Here is an 18109-nt window from a genome sequence, read left to right as displayed (position 1 = left end):
CACAACAAGCTGTCAGAGAAGAGTGACCGAGGACTTCTGATTTGAAGGGATAACATCTTATCGTGTCTAGTAGATAACTGTTAAATTGTGGTAGTCAGTCACATATGTGCTCCGGGGCTCTCTCTCTGCCGGCAGTTTGTTCAGTTTGATAGATTTGTGATGCACTTGAATTAAGAACATGAAAGATAAGTTTGTTTCCTCTGTGGCTGGCTCACCTCTTGGGTAAAATCGAACTGAAAGAATCAGGAGACAAACTATGATTTCCTGCTGGAAAGACGGAAAGTCCTATTGAAATGACAGCGTTGGCCTCCATTTTGCCGGAGAAAAGAAAAGGAGATGTATTCACAGTAAGACATGATTGGTAAATATGGAAACCAGTTCATGACCAAAGTTCAGACATTTTAGATTCATGGTCAGATTACTATTTGGGGAAAGACGCACTTGGGTGCTGGCAAGAACCAGGGAGATGAAGGTTGTGCTAAGAGATTAAGTTTGGAGGCATGAAGGAAATTTCAAACATAGCTGCTTCTTTGTCTTCTGATTTGTCTTAACCTGAAATATTAGGTTGACTTTAAAAGGTGTATATAGATAAAAGGGAGATTATTAGGAAATCAAGAAAGTGTGAAATGAAATGGCAGGTGCGTTTGACATCAATATGGGATATGGACCTGAAAGAAATCTTAAAATCTTTACGTGTCTAATATTGAATATTGGTGTAAGTAGCAGCAAGGTACAGAACAGCAGTAACAAGGCCCATCAATGCATACTTGAGGGGCCTCAGCAGAAGGCCTTCCTAATAGTGTCCAGAGAGAATCTAGGTAACACCACACGGTACTATAGAGAACTTCCCATATTCATCCCCACGCCTCCAACTCTTTCCAGATCCAACTCAGCTTCCTGACCTACCCAACCTTCTTTCTTAATTCTCTAAACCAAATAGAATCATGTAATATGTTTTTTATTCGTCATTTTATTTGTTTACATTTCAAATGATATGCTTCTTCCCGATTACCCCTCCACAAACCTCTAGTCCCCTCTCCCCTCTCCCCTCTCCCCTCTTCCCTCTCCCGTCTGCTCCTCCACCCACTCACCCACTCCCACCTCAGCAAGAGACAATTTACCAAGATGGAGAAAACCAGAAAAGAGTTTTATAGGTTTGTTTTGGGATGTGTTAAGTTTGCAAAGGCCGACAGCATCCAAATGAAGAAATTTAGTATTTGCAAACTGGAGATCTTGGGGGTCATCGACACCTCCTTCTAGACACTGCCTGGTAAACAACATACTAGGCTCTACTTCATGTCTTCCCCTTTGCATCCTTCCTAGAAAGTTCTCCCCTGGCACAAACAGATCACCTCTCTAAGACTACAGTCTATACTACAGTAATTTCAAAAGAAAAAAAGATGTAATTGACTTTGTAGCTTAGTGGAGGCAGGAGTAGTTTGAAGTTCAACATCCCTTCTACCTTGTCTCCTTACCTAGTAATTCCCCAAACAAAAGAAGATAGGCTCTGCCTTCTTTGTTTTTCTAGTCACTGTCACTGGCTCCTTCCTGAAGCCACTGTAGACATTGCCTTGGAGCACATTTTTCTTCACCCATGTTGATGCTTGCACTCCCAGCAAACCCGTCTCCTAAGCTATTGCAGCATTTCACCGAAGTCTGAACAACTTTCATCTGGGAGCAACTGTAATACTTCGTTTACCATCTCAACAACACTCTCTGTGTTCAGCCATCTTTATTATGCTTAAATCTCCTCACAGTGCTCACAAGAGACCATATATTACCGTTGGTTAAGCTGATTTTTCAGGCACAGCTCTTAGGAACACATAGACTGAGAAAATCATTCCGATTTGGCTTTTGCTTTTATCATACACTGAAAACTGACATAGATATTCCCTAACTGATTTGTATCAATACTCAATGTCTCCTTGAACAAATGGCTACACTTCCTTAAGGCTTTAACTCATCACTGTAGATGCTGGTTATTGAAGGGCAATCTCTGAACTCTGAAGTATAAAGTTAAACTAAAATCACTTCACTATAACCAGCTTCTCTCGAGAGTACCACATTCTTAGGATATTTGGGAGCTAAAAATAATAACCACCATGGCCCCTTAGGCCATTGAGTTTAAGATTTTCCTTTCAAAATAATATAGTTATTCTCTGAGGACATGAGGACAGTACTACTTTATTTAGCCTAAGCTAGCCCAAAATAGAACAGAGGAAATAATTAAGCAACTGCACATATATCTTCATTGTTGCTCACTGGGCCCAAAACTGATGTGTCTTGAAAACTACAACTCTCACAATGAAGAACTATCTTGCAACCCTTACACTGATCTTTAGACAGTGATACGGAGGAATTTAATAATTGTCTTGGGATAAAGTACAATGCAGATGAATGCATTGTTTATTATTTGTTCCACAAACAGACATGGCCTTTGATAACTGCACAGGACAGAAGTTCACTGAAAGTAGCCATGGGTCCATTTATATCCCCCCACCCAAACAGAGCATAAAAAGGAGAAGTCTCTAGCTCTGGTTTGGATCTCTAAGCTTCCCCACTGGCTTCTTCTGTGCTGAATCAGACCTGGAGGGCAATGTGATGAACCCTGAGCCAAGAACCAGGGAGCCCGGCTGGAATGGGAAACACTGGCCTGAACAGTCACTGCCTTGTGTCAGGAACATTTTTGTGTGAAAAAGAAAAGAAGCCTTTCTTGGAACTAGTATTTGTCAAAATACTGATACACTTAAATGTTACTTGGCAGTTCCAATTTTGAGGAGAAGTTCTGGGAAAGTGCCAGCCTCTGAGCCAACATTCTCTGATGGGATTTGGGTAACCATTAGGAGTACAGAAATTTGGTGCTTGACTGGGTTCAGTAGATCTGCCTCTGACATGAGGCGACTCTTGACATTACATTTCCCCCTACACCAGGCTCTTCTGCTTTGTTTAATTTAAGCAGGGGGAAAACTAATAATCATGTGCCAATCAACAAGAACAGTTAGAGATTTGGAGAAAATTCTTTCAAAAAAAATACACATAAATGTAAGAGAAAAAAATTGTTATTTTGAAAATTGATTTTTCTCTCATTCTAAGATTCTGAAACTCTGGATTTACCAAATCTTCAACTGCCCATTTTACCCATGGTGAAACAAAGCTTCAGAGAGGGAAAATCTTCCCAACCACCACCCTGAGACAAGCACTCATTGTCAGCAGGCAAATGGCCTGCCAGTCCTGACACTCATTACTCATAACACCCCAAAATGGTACGTAGCAGTACCTTTCATGGCCGGCGGTGAGTACACACTCTGCTTCCTTTGCTTAGGGGATGCATTCTGGGACTGTGGACAAGGAAATTGAAAGCATTAGAAGTGCATTAAAAGTACATTGCTGTCAGACCTGTGAATTAGACAAAACTGCACTGTATCTCAAAGGGCTTTGTGATGCTTCGGAGTCTAGAAACAGTGCTTTGCTGTGTGGGTTATAGACATGTCAAGTGATCCCAGAGACCTCCAGGCGATATACACCAAAGGGTATGTTTCATCATAAAATTCACATGAGCTACGATTTATACACTTTTAAACATTACATTATTAACAGTTTCGAAGTGTATGTGGTTTTATTACATTTATTGGTTGTATGTGTATACTTGTGGGTGTATGCATTTCGTGGTGCATGTGTGCAAGTCAGAGGATAATTTGTAGAGTTGCCTCTTTCCTTCTACAGTGTAGGTCTCAGAGATCAAACTTGAGGTGTCAGACTTGGTGGCGAGTGCCTTCACCTATTGATCCATCTTGCTTGACCCCAAATTAGCTTATTTTAAGAAAATACAGGGTATTAATTAAATTGTAAAAATATACAAGTTCTGAAACAAAATATATTTCAAAAATATGCCGTTTTTATATAGATATAGATAGAATATGGATATATAGATATACACATAATATGTAGACATATATACATATGTGCATATATTATCTGCCTCTGTAATTAATGATGGGTTCTAAAGAAAAAATTTGAGTCCTTCATTAATAAAAGCAATCTTAAGTTGCCATATTCAATCTAAACCCTGTTCTTATCCAGAAAGATAATCTCACTCTCTCTCATTTGTCCAAAAGCTAAGTTCTTTTTAACCAAAACTGCTATATAGCGTTGCACCTAAACACCCAAGGTCAAGTTTTACTTTTAAAAGGATAAAAATGAGAACATACTTTAAGGTCAAACCCAACATTCTATGATCATGTAGAATCATCTGTAGATTATGAATAGTTATTCTTATTATTTCTGAAGTTCATTCATCAATCAGATGGTGCCCAAGTGACTGTTCTAAACAATGTGTTCATTGAAAGGATGGGAATGTAGTGCTGCCTAGCATGCATGAAGCCTTGCATGGACCTTCATCAGGTCATAAAACAGAGAATAGCTGTGTTTGTCTGTAATTCTACTACTTGAGAAATGGAAGAAGGAGGGTCAGAAGTTTAAGGCCAGCCACTACCATTGAGCACCACTGAGCTCAGTGTGGGCTACTTGAGAGTTTGTGTCAAAAGGAAAACTTAAATATTATATAGTAAATTATATTTTAATGTGAAGAATAAAAGGGTCCTAATCAATGAGCTCTGGTATTTGAAGTAATGTTTGCTGAGCAAAACTGAAATGAAAATAATGATAATACATATATAAGGGCTGTTGTTATGTTTCCACACGTATAAGAAAGAATCTGAGAATTTTAAAGAAAGTAGAAATTATTTTCTAACATTTTAACTTGAGGTACATTTGTGTAAGCTAAATTGCCCGTAAAATAATCATCAAAATGATATTTTTTATTTACTGATGCAAAATAAATCTATCAAAAAGTAAAGGTATGAAAATTGAAACAGCTACTTGTCAAATGCTTAGCATATGAACAAGCTACACAAGAGATTGTTTCTCCCCTTTGACGGAGGATGAAGCCCAGGGTTGCACACACCAGCTCTTGTCTGCATTAACACTGACTATATGGGTGATGGATGATTCTGAGCCACCATTCTTTCTTTAATCACGTTGAACTGATCTTGATTAGCAGCCACTGCCTCTGGGATTTCATCTATCTTTTTCCACATACATAAGTAGAAAGTGAGTTCTACAAGAGTTTTATGTTGTCTCTGAGTAGGATATTGATGAAGCACAAAGAAACCTACTTTACATCAGTGCTTAGTTTCCAAAGCCATTTTACACTGACCTTCTCAGTAAATTGTTTAAAGCTGTGCAAAATGTTATTTGGTCTTCTGCAATTTCTAGAATTTCTTCTTTGGGTGTCGAATGCTTGCTGGAAACTGCTCATGTCCACAGCCCATTCATTCTCTCTTTGTTCCATTATTAGAGTTACAAAATTCTCCATATTTTATGTATCTGTCAGATCCCCAAACCTCACCTGTCTCCAACTTTCTATCTGAATTCTACCTGAATACAGACACGAGAAAGTTAGAGCTCTACAAGACTAGCACTGGATTTTTATTTGAACATGTTATTTGGTTAACCTGTATGTTCTGGTTACCCAGGCTCCAGGGGAACTCCTCTTACCTGGACTTCATCTACAAGACTTTGTACGATAAGTATGCTTGGCCCAGGGAGTGGCACTATTTGGAGGTGTGGCCTTGTTGGAGGAAGTGTGTTACTGTAGGTGTGGGATCTGAGAGAGCCTCCTCTTAGCTGCCTGAGGATGTCAGTTTTCTGCCTGCCTTCAGAACAAGATGTGGAACTCTCAGCTCCTCCAGCACCATGCCTGTCGGGACACTGCCGTGCTTCCTGCCATGGTGACCATGGAACTCCCTAAGACAAGAGCTGACTTGGGCTCTGAAGAGCTGGAGACCTTTTAAGATGTGTCTGGCAGTACCCCCATCTCTTTACCCCTGTATTTCTGTGTAGCCTAGACCTACTTATCATGTTCACACAGGAACATTCAGGAAATTAAAACCATCAGTTACATATCTTACCACTGAAATCAATGTTTTTGTTTAGAAATGTTTGCAGTGCTTATAGTTTCAGCAAGAAGCAAGGCAATGAGGAGGCAGGAATTTTTGTTATAACGCTTTACTGCCCATTTTGAAAAAGTGACCTGAGTACTATCTATGGTATTGATTAGGTCCTTTATTTATGTTATCTATGCCATTGTCACCCAAACAGTTAATACTAATGTAGACTAGTGCCAAGGAATTCTGTTAAAAAGACTTTGGTGGACTGAGCCTGTGTGTGAGACCCTGGACTGGATCCTCAGAATAAGAGGAAAGAACAAAGCACTGTAGTGTGGTGTTACATCAGTTGTGTTTTTACATACATATACAAAGCATAGGGAAACTTACTTCTTGTGTGTTATTCACCCTCTTCTCGTCAATTTCTGAAAGAGAAGTTGATATAATTCATTAGAGGTATAATTGTCTTCCTTATAACTGCATGCTAATATTTTCTAAAACATATATGGAAACATTTTAAACAGTTGCCATATGCTTATGTAACAGCTATGAAGTAGTCCTGAGAAGGAGGGAAGACAGGTGAGCTGTGCCCCGAGATATTCTTCTCCAAAAGCTCAAGAAAGCACATGCGAAAACCCTGCACTTGACAACCCAGATTGCCAGCCTCCAGCATCCAGAGAAGACCCCGGGGAAATGACTCAGAGCATGACTGTGTCAAGACACATACATCCTTCTTTTTTAATCTACCTTCCTGCATTTACCAATAACTTTAGGATATTGCTGTTCAAAGTTTGTCACAGACACACCTGATTTCGCTGGCAGCTTAATCTCCATGACTCTTAAGAGCACAACAGCCTCCAGTCCACTGGGCTCTATTCAGAGTCAGCAGCTGACAAGCCTTTCTAATGAGAATGTGGAGGGCCTTCTCTCAGGCTAGACAGAGAGGAATTGGGAGGGGGAGGTTCGAGATCATGTCTGCCACCCCACAGAGGCCTGTTTGGATTGAGAGTCTTTCTTTCCTCCTCACTTTATTTGGTTTCTGTCTTGGAGTCTTGACCTTGTTGATCCTTTTATTCTTTATCTTAGTCTCCAAACCAAAAGACTAATCTAATGCTCCAAAATGCAATGAGGAACTTGTCTAAGAATATGAACAACTTAAGTGGCTGAATACAAAATTAACCTGGGGAAAGCGATAGCCCTCTCATATACAAATGACAAATGGAGTGAGAAGGAAATTAGGGAAATAACACCTTTCACAATGGCCTCAAATACTATAAAATATCTTGGGATAAGAATAACCAAGCATGTGAAAGATATATATAATAAGAACTTTATGATATTGAAAAAAAATTGAAGAAAATGTCCGAAGATGAAAGCTCCACCATTTATGGATTGGTAGGATTAATACCACAGAAATGGCCATCTTACAAAAAGCAATATACAGATTCAATATAGGCACAGATTGACCTGTATGTATGATGCAGTTACTCAGAGCTAGCTATAGGTAGCAAACAAGTTTCTTTCTAGACATTAGTACACATATTTCCATGTACATTTATGTATTCTTTGTAAAATAACAACACTGGAAAGCATCAATGTATCATTGCAGCAACTTTTGCTGTCACATTTTCATGAAACACCACATGGAATCCACTGTAGCAATTCCAGCACAGTTGCTGATTGTAATGCTAAATGACCACGCCAGTCAACATTGGGCTTATGATCCAGGACCGTTCAATATTTGAGCTAGTGCCCAATCTAACATTTTTAACATCTAAATGAGCTCAAATTATTCACTTTGAATATTTTTTTACTTTCTCATAAGACATATCAAAAGCATATCTCTCCAGTAAGAACTATATTCATTATATAATTAAACAAGACTTTCATTGGTTTTGTTAGTATGGTGACAAAATTTACTTTCTTGTAGAAGCAAAGATGAAAAAAAAACAAAAACAAACAAACCCAAAAAACAACCCTCAGCCCTATATCTTCATCTTGAAAGTAAAGAATTAAAATTAAGTTAGCTTCAAGTCAAAGGGACTCACACAGAGGTAATGTTCAAACGTGTGTTATAGAGTTTTTTTTTTTAATTCACTGGTGATTTATTTATTCTCCTTTCTAGGCTGCTGTTAGATTGGGGAGAATAATCCTTTCTGCCTTCTTAACAGCTTTTATAAACCCACAGTGTCTGCTCATAGGACACATTTACAAGAAGAATACAGACAAACACAATGTTCCTAATAATTTTTACCATGGAAGTTATCACCAACAAAGGAGACCCATGAACGCACATTCAAGTCCTGCCAGATCTCTGTAACACCAGAGTGACATTTATAGTTCTCCTCCAGCTTACAAATTGTGAACACCATAGCCAACATCGGCCATGTTCAGGAATACTAGATTCCCGATAAAATATGCCAAGAGATCCTTGAATTCAAATATTGTCAAACTTGCTCAGCAACCAGAAAAATAACATTGCTTTTGGGTACAATTGAACAAAATAAATTTGTAATTGATGAGAATCTTTTTATATGGTTATTCATAATTAAAACCTACCAAATTTGGTGACTAGAGATTTATTTGATAGGATTAGATCTAGTTAAGAGCATGTGATGCTCTGTTCTAAGGACCAGAGTTTATATCCTAGCATCCATGTCTGGTGACTCCTGAATTCCTAGCTCCAAGAGATCCAAGGTCACCTTGACAATGTAATAATACACTTATGCAGACACAGATACTCAGACACATAGACACACAAATAGACACAGACTTACTCATAGACACATACAGATACACACACACATAGACATGGAGATAGACACACAGACATACACAGACACACATATAAGCCCAGAAGGACACAAACATAGACACAGAGACACACACAGACACACATACAGACCCAGACACACACATAAATGTACAGACATATACAGACACACACACAAACACACAAACACACAAATAATATTAAAGCTATTACTTTTCTGGAAAGATTTACAGTTTTTACTTTTAATTCTCTCCTCTTTCTATAGTCAAGTGCCCATAAACATCATCATGCTAAGTGATTCAAAAGGGAATCAGGAAAAAATACAGAGCTTTGACTTTGACTTAGCTCTGTGAGTTTCTGGAGACTGAAAAAATAAAAATAAAAAAGGTGCATGTGTTTGTGTGTGTATACACTTGTGTACACACACACACACACACACACAAATTCTCATGTATGTATATGAAAAATGTAAGATGGTGGAGTCACATTTAGTTTACTCTTTGATAGGATTAGCCTTGTGAACCAACTAAAACCACAAAGAAATGAATGATTTATGCAGGGCATCTCTTATTTTATAAATAGAAGGCTCTGGTGGAGAGAGATATGATTTCTTAGGCTAAACTCAAAAGATGTATTTGGATAAACAGGGTTACCCGAGCCTTTACTTTAAGCAGCTATTTTAGAAATGCAAATGAGAAAAGTCAGTTCAGACAAAATCGCAGAACCTCAAGTAAAAACAATATTGCAAAATGATGTGTGGAAGACTTTTCCTGTTCAAAGGGATGAACAGTGACTGGTTAACCATAAAAAGAAATGACTGCAAAGATGAAGCCATGGTCAGAGGGACTGGAAACATTAAAAGTAACAAGCAGACAAAAGCACTGTGGAAGGGGCAGGTGAGAAATGGGGTCCAGGTGACTCTGCAATCAGGGTGTAGGCAGAAGCAGCTGGGGTTTTCAGAGCCTCTGTATAGAGAGTGACTTCCTGTGTGAATGATAGGAAAACCAGATGTGCAGCCTGGTGTGATGAATGCACAATTGTTTCTTATGCAGGAAAATCTCCTACCACATATCCAGGGCAGGACAGGCAGCAGAGGACTAGCTGCCTTGGATGAGTGCTAAGGAACTGTAATGGAAACGCCAGTCCTAATAGGCTGCTTAATTTCCCTCCCCCAAGACACAAAAATGCTGTTTCAAATAGTGACCTGCCACCTCACTAGAGTGGATCCAGGTCCCATGTTAACTATATCATCGGATGGTATGAGAGAAGACATTACCATGACTCACCATAACCCAGGTAGGCAGGATTTATTAAAATAGGACTGAATTCGTAAAACCACCGTGTGTGTGTGTGTGTGTGTGTGTGTGTGTGTGTGTGTGTGTGATAATAGGACCAGCAGATAACAATATCAGTTACAACATTCTCTTAGTGTTGTCTAATTATAACTCACAATGATAGGATAGGAAACACACACTCCAGGGTGGAGGAGACAGAGAGAAACAATGAGAGAAATAGAGAGAGAGAGACAGAGAGACAGAGAGAGACTCGAAGAGACAGGGAGACACATCAACAAAGACAGAGACACTCAGAGTAAAAGATAGGCAGAGATAGAAAGATACAGAGAGAAAGATACAAAGACAGAGATAGAGACACACAGAGAGAGACAGAGACAGACAGGGACAGAGAAATGGAGAGACAGACACAGGGAAATGGAGAGAGGCAGAGAGAGACAGGTGAAGAGGGAGGAGGGAAGAAGGAAAGGAAGGAGGGAGGGAGGGGGGAGAGAGGAGGGGAGGGAGAGAGAGAGAAAGAGCAGAGATGGAAAGATGGACATTCCTACCCTAGCAGGAGGAAGAAAACAATTTTTTCCGACATCATTTTCTTCCTGATTCACTGGTATTTGCCTGATGATTTATCATGAGTCAATCCTTTAAAACTAAGCCTACAAAAAAGATAAAATGAGTTCCTGAGATGAGGAACTTTCAGTGGAAATAAAAACTAATGTCTTTATTTAAATTGCTAACACTTCCATGAAACACAAAGTCACTTGATACCAAATTTATCATTGGAATTATAATCCTGTAGAAGATGATTCAAGACTTTCACAAAATGTATGGACAGGTGTCATACTTATAATTATGTTAGTCTCAAAAAGAGTTTATGAAAAAATAGTCATCAATCTGGAATATCACATTTATACCCTTATAACCCCCATCAAATATGATGAATACCTAAATATACTTCACAGTAATGGGTTTAGGGATGTTACTAGTTAGATATTTTGAAGTAATCCTGCTCCTGTGAGAAAATAATATTTATAGTTAAGTAAAATTGTATATGTGTCTTCTAAGGCAAGAATATTCCTCTAGGTACAAAGTTTCGACATACTTTAAAAACAAGGCTTAAAGTGAAGGATAAAAGTCATGTAGATTTAAAAAGAATAGATATAATAATTTCTTGGCTGATTATTTTTATGTTTGTCAGTGGAGATCCCTAAACTCATATGTGCACTCTATAATATATATGTGCTATGTGATATGTATATATAATTGTGTATATAGTTATATGTTTTGTTGTTACTTCATATTTAAATTCATGACTGTTGCGAATCATAATGTGAGATCCAAAATACAGGATATTTGATATGTGACCCTATGAAAGGGTCATCTGGGTCCTGAAGGGGTTTTGACCCCCATGTTGAGAACCACTGGTCTAGAAATAGGAGAGGGTTGAGGAGATGGTGCAGGTATAACATGCATGTTACTAAGCAACAGGACCTGAGTTCGGTCCAGATTCTCAGCATCCACCCAGGTAAGGGTGCTGGGTATAGCAGAACATATCTGTAACCAAGCACCAGGGAGGCAGAAACATGCAGACCTGAGAACTCACTAGCTAGCCTGGTTCTTTGAGAAAGCCAGTCTCACAATATTAGTCAGGGAACAACTAAGAAAAACAACAACAACACACATGTGCTAAAGACTTGGGCTTAATTACAAGGAGACTGGCACTATGTTTGGAGATCTCTAAAAGAATTTATCATCAGATCGCTGAAAATGGCACTGAAATCTAAATCGTTTCCTTTTAGCTGATTCCCTATTTCCTTTCACATATTTGAAGATGAGGCATCTTCTAACGACCTTAGAAATACATCCAGTGCTCATGTGAACCATTAAACCAGTGCAACTGAAAAATACAAAATGGACACAAGGAAGGGCAGGGACTCCACAGAGGGCTTTGCGTCTACAAGTTCAGTATGGACTTGTGATCAGCACAGTGAGTCTCCAGGATTAAGTAAGAACAAAGCAAGTGCAGATGTTGCACTGCTGAGCATAGCTGAAGCCTGTAGGTTTACCATCTGCCTTGTGGTTCTAGTGTCCTGGTTTAGAATTCATGTGCTGAGCATCCTGGATACATCTACGCTGCATTTATTACAAGATGCACAGGACGGAACTGGTTGGTGGGTACTTCACAGCAGGGCTGCGTGGAGCAGGGCTCTCTTTAGGCAGCTATGGAGACCCCTCTCATACTGGCTTTCCCAGTTGTCCCACTTCCCAGTGCCAGTCTCAGTCTTTAGCCCTTTGACTGGAAGCCTGCCCCGCCCTGCTGGAGGCCTGTTATTGGGGAAATCAAATTGAGCCACTGGGCAGTGGTTCTTTGTTCTCTTCTACACTCTCAGACTTTTTTTTTTTTTTTTTTGTCACAACTGGGGTCCAAATTGAAACCACCAGAGCAGTGAATTTATGTGCAGTGGGGAAGGAGATGTGGAGAAAATAAACCGCGAAGCTCAGCTCCTTCCTGCTGTGCCAAGAGCCACTCGGCCATATCTTCTCTTCAGCGCCATTTCCAGTTTTCCTTGTTTTTAAAATTTATAAATAATCTCATTACCAAATCATTTCCCCCCAGAGTCCTCTATAAAATAATTCATTTTAAGGGCTACCCAATAAGACCGTGGTGCATTGTGTGGACTGTCAGTACCAGTGAGAAGAAAATGGCAAAGCAAACTTGGAGATGATGTAGAACACTCCAGTACTGATGTCTTACGTCTCCAAATTATCTTCCTGCTCACCACCCATCTAGGTTTCTGTGGCTGCTTTCCAGCAGATGAAACAGAGAGCAGGAAAGGCAGAGCCTCTGACATCCCCAGAACACATTTTCACGAGTCTTCCTGACTTCCATGAATTTAGCATCTCTTACTAAGCATTAGTGATCCTCCCACACTCAGGTTCTGCACCTTCCATTTTATCGGGCTTTCAGGCCCTTTTTATCTTTGCAAATTTGGGTTTGAATTTGTCACATTTCTTCCAGGAAAACAATTGTATTTGAGTTGGTAGCAATTGTAAACGGCAACATGATTATTCTAAAAAGCAAACTCCATGGAAATAGAAACTAAGTGAATCGATAATAAAAATATAATTCCTATATTGACGTAATACGTCAGCATAAAGATAATTCTCTGATGTCTGATGTTCTGGGAAATGCAGAGAAATCAATGGAGTAGCTATTAATAAGAATTCAGCATCATTCAATAGTGTGTTTTGTGCCATTTTTAGCTATAGTTTCTTTCAAATAGTCATCATTTGAGTAATTGTGGTTTTAGACATTTTGAATCATTACCATTTATTTTATCTGCCTTTTACTTAAAATAGCACATCACTATTTGCTTTTAACAGAATTCCCAAGTGAAGCCCACTGGCTGGCCATGAGTGGAAATGCCTGATCAGGCCAGCAGTGGGGGAATGAAGATGGTGGAATTTGGAGAATACCCACTTTCTCTACGAGATACATCGTAGTGCATTTGGGATAGAATTGGCTGGCTGTTCACCAATATTTTGGATAATTATGTCTGTCTTTTGCTAGAGAAAAGCTTCTTCTTTCCCCTAACAGGTGGCTAACACTGCCAGTGGCTTACTGAACCTTCCTCGTGATCTTCATAAAACACAATCACTTTCCCTTTCTAGAGAGGATAACATCATACAAGCACATATGCAAACATTTCCTTATCATATATTTTGTTTCTTGTTATGAGTTTGCAGCTTAACCTTCTAGTCTCTGTTTCTAATTCGAATTGGTGAGCAACGTGTGGGACTACAACTCATAAATCAAATCTATAAGCACACACATACACCTACATATATGTGACCACACACATACACATTCATATCCTCTGCATACATGAAAAAGAGACAAGATGCCTCACAGGTAACATGATGCTTTTCATCTTCAGGAGGATGATGTGGGACAAAAGGTACCAAGTTCCAATTTCATAGGATAAATGACTCTAAAAACATGCTTAATATTGTTACACTGGTAGTTTACCAAAAATAGTAGATTTTAGGTGCTCTTATAAAAAGAGAGAGAGAGAAAGAGGATGATGGGAAGGAGATAAGGCAGATGCAGGGAAAAACAACAATGATCATAAGAAATTATCATAAGAGATCGGTGGTTGCAGGGCTGCAGAAGCCATCCAGTTAGGCTATGACGGCATCACTCAGGCAGTGGGTTATGGAGCGATGAATCTCTGAATAAAGCTGGAGAAATGTTCAAAAGAAAGAATGGCCAACCTTTGCCTAACGACTGGATGGGCGTGGATGCGGGGACCAGCAACAAAAGACAGTGGCTTAAAGACCACACCCAGTGTCTGAGTTTTCATTAAGTCGTTGGCTTGAGGAGACTGTTGATCACACACGTGAGGAAAATCCAGGTAAAGCTGTGCCCAGGACTGAAAGCCCAGCGGATGACAGAATGGGAAGATAGAGAGCTAAAACAAAAGCAGGGAAGTAGAGAAAAGGGAATTGGTGGACACCCTGCCTGGGTAACCACACAGTTCAAGGAAAGGTTGAAAAAGCCAGGCCCATGAAGGAACAAGAGCAGCCACCAGGAAGACTGGAAGCTTCACTGATGACCTACATGAAGAGTCGTTTCCCAGAGTACACCTGACTCTGTCTGGGGCCAGCACTCTCTTTCTGAATATGTGGTGCAACTCAAAGCATCTATGGAGAACCTGCTGTCTATGCAGATCATTTACATATCATATCTGGCCTTGTATGTCATAAGAAATATGAATGCCTGTTTCTATGCTCAATGGTAACAGGAACGACATAGTAGCATGTTAATCAAAGTTTTTAGCTTGTGTTTCTGGTTACTTTATGGTTCAGCACATAACAGCCATGCTTCAGATCTCTGGAGCAAGCTTGGCAGAAGGTCAAGGGTGTCATAAGACTTCTTGGAAATCAGTTCTTACTAAATAAAGTGTTAGTGGTTCAAGAACAATAATTCAAGAACAGATGGACCAAATTTACTTCCACACACATGAATCTGAACATAAAGTGGTTGACCAAACACATTTCACATTCCTTCAAATAGAACCCTATGAATATTAAAACTGAAAGAAAAATGCTGAGTGGTATATTCTGCTTCTCTGGTGCTTGGCCATTATCCTTAACATTCACTGTTTTTCGAATGTGTCTATTGTTTGGGATTGCCTACAGACATTCAAGACCAAGGAGAATGTCTTAAGATAAATATTTTATTTTCATTTTATAAAAATTATTTTTATAGCTCACATTTTCAACCCTCTCCAGATTTTCATAATGGCTAAAATTAAACAGTTGAAAAATAAAACATTTTTTTTATATCTCTCCAGTTAATGGAGTCGATGCCTTTGCTATTTCAGTTAATATCTTCCAGTTCCTCAATATTGTTGATGTGACTTGTCATCTGCCCCATTTGACATGTGATGCCCCATCTTAAAAGATAGTATAAACTAAAGCTCTCAGGAGAAAAGGCCATACCGATTTTAAAGATTCCACAAAGTTGACTGGCTGTTCAGAATTCTGGGATTGTAGAGCTGAATGTTGCAGATTCAGAACAAAATAATATAGGGATGTGTTTAATCTTACTAATAGCTATTCTGTCTGCCCTAACACCCTATCATGTGGAACTTTTTGCGGTGTATTGACAGATCTAGCATCTATCACTGCAAAGGCCAAGACGGCCATAACACTGTATCTCACACCTATAGCAGAGATTTCCCCACTGTGCTATAACCCACCTACCTAACATCCTCACCCACGTTTTTGAAAGATTCCTTTATTTATAACCTTTTTCAGCTCTGTAACTATGAAATTATTTCCATGCTAAAACTTGGTATTTGGGCAATCTGAATAAGCCATGCTCCTGAGGTGTAATCACTCAAATCTCTCTCTTTGCTTTTGGGTTAAGAGTTGTTTTGCAATGAGACAGAAGGACTGAGTACATTTCAGATCAAAGTACAGGCGTTATAGTTATGGTATTGATGTAAAAGGGCCCAGGTGCTTGTTCACGGCAAACTCGTGCATCTTTCCTTTCTTCTGAGAGAACTATGCCTCTAAAGGAACCACACACGGGCAGAGTGAATGCTCCTGGGACAATCTGCAGCTAGCAGAGGACTGGAGCTAATAGACACAATCTTCAAGCACCTCTTCTTCAAGTGAAAGTCCATGTGATGATCACCTTTCATTTCCTCAGTTTGGTAACTCTAGTAAGACACAATATCCATAACTCCTGTAGGCTTCCCATAGCAGCTCAAAACAATAAAGCCTTCATTCTCCGCCATGCTTGGCATTGTCTGGAGGGCCAGGAACCAGAGGCTGGATATCCCAGACTCCTAGGATAAAATCAAATGTGATGGGGGTGGGGGGTGGGGAGAGTCAATAAAATGATGTTGCTATACTTGTAGACCAGAGCTTAACTTGATAGTCACCAGAAAGGCTTTATCCAGCAACTGATAGGAGCAGAAGCAGTGGCCCAAAGACAATCATTAGGCAGAGCTTGGAGAGGTCATGGGAAAGGAGGAGGAATGTAGGAACCAGAGTTATCAAGAATACCAGAAGAACATGGCCCACAGAATCAACTAAGCAGGACTCATAGGGGCTCACAGAGACCAAAGCAACAATCAGAGAGCATGTATGGATTGGACCTAGGTCCTCTGCACATGTGTTATGGTTGCATGTCTTAGTGTTCTTATGGGACTCCTGACTGTGGGAGCAGGGATGATGTCTGACTCTTTTGCCTACCTTTTGTATCCTTTCCTTCCTCCTGGGTTGCCTTGTCAAGCTTTAATAAGAGAGATGTGCCTAGAAGTACTGTAATTTGTTTATACCATGTTTGGTCGACATCCCTGGGAAGCCTGTTCCTTTCTGAAGAAAAACAGAAAAGAAGTGGGCCTCAGGGAGAGGGGAGGGCGAGGGGAGAGGGGAGGGCGAGGGGAATGACTGGGAGGAGAGGAAGGAGGGGAAACTGCAGTTGAGATCTAATATGCGAGAGGAGAATAAATAAATAAATTCAAGTTTTAAAAATTCTGGAGAAAAATATTGCGAAAAGAACAGAATATTAAGATGCACACCGTTGAGACATGCTGCTCCTCTTGTGTGGTTAACAACTTGTGAGCTGCGGAATGCGTTATAATTCAAACTTATTTTCCGAGTTAAAGTCACAGTCTTTGGGTGTGATTGCTTCCCTACCCCGAAACTGGGAAACTGGATCAAAGGCATCATAAAATGAATGAACATAGCATGGGTTCCTACAGTGAAACCATTCTGGCCCTGGAAACAAATGAAGCTTTCTTCCCCCCAGGGGATTTAGAACTGGCAGTATGAATGCTGGGAAGTAAAGATTTTTCAGAAAAAAAAAATGTAATTCCTCACAGCATTTTTTTTAAAAATATTAAGGCATTTGCATGACTAGATGTTTATTTTTTGAAAACTAAGTTGAACAGTGACTTGGGGTTTTGGAAATGAAAAGAAAAGAATTTGTACTTAGGCATTTAAAGGCAAGGTCAATCTTTGTAGAGTAACTACCATCTTTTCTTCAAGCATGCATTCATTTATATAATAAACTTTGTGAAGCAGGTCCTCTGGGAGGAATGAAACCAAGTGAATTCAGATTCATGGCAGACTCATGTGGACATGGCACATAGCCTAGTCTCTTTCCATCCCTTCATTCCTTCACAAACGAACAAGACTAGGTACCAAACCGCTGGTTTCGGTAATAGGAATTTAAGGCCAAATCAGAAAGACTAGAACCGCTAAAACAAATCAAATTTTTTAAGAAAAGGAAAACAGATCATGGTTAAATGTCATGGGGACATGAGTGTTTCTTATTTTGGTGGCCTAAAAGAAAATCTCATTTCCTTTAGTAATAAAGCTAGCAACTGTGGGGGAATTATACTTCTTCTGTTCTGAACACTTTGAAAACACTACGCTTTACCTCCACGTGCCTGGGTATACTTGAATCCTGCACATGTGTGGTTACTGTGTTATGTGTGACTTCTTTAAATTCTCCATTTACAGACTGTCATTTATGTCAGCCCAAACTGAATTGTGTTGCCTAGACTTGAAGTATAAATGGTCAG

At 39.5% G+C, this 18109-nt stretch overlaps 1 protein-coding gene across 3 annotated transcripts in view; it reads right to left on the bottom strand.

Moving 5' to 3' along the window:
• PPP1R1C (protein phosphatase 1 regulatory inhibitor subunit 1C) overlaps positions 1–18109 on the bottom strand; it is a gene marked incomplete at both ends in the record, with an annotated part of 111928 nt that overhangs the window by 61468 nt on the left and 32351 nt on the right. For 2 of the 3 annotated variants that reach the window (XM_080928029.1, XM_080928028.1), the window contains 2 exons: positions 3278–3338; positions 6336–6370. The exons of the other annotated variant lie outside the window; for it this stretch is intronic. In XM_080928029.1, coding sequence (XP_080784155.1) covers positions 3278–3338; positions 6336–6370 — 96 coding nt within the window. The remainder of the gene's footprint in view (positions 1–3277; positions 3339–6335; positions 6371–18109) is intronic. 3 annotated transcript variants of the gene reach the window in all.

This window comes from Micromys minutus, assembly GCF_963924665.1.
Source record: "Micromys minutus genome assembly, chromosome: 13".
NCBI classification, from domain to species: Eukaryota; Metazoa; Chordata; class Mammalia; order Rodentia; family Muridae; genus Micromys; species Micromys minutus.
Note: the sequence above shows the minus strand (reverse complement) of the source record. Positions and strands in the feature narration are given on the sequence as shown.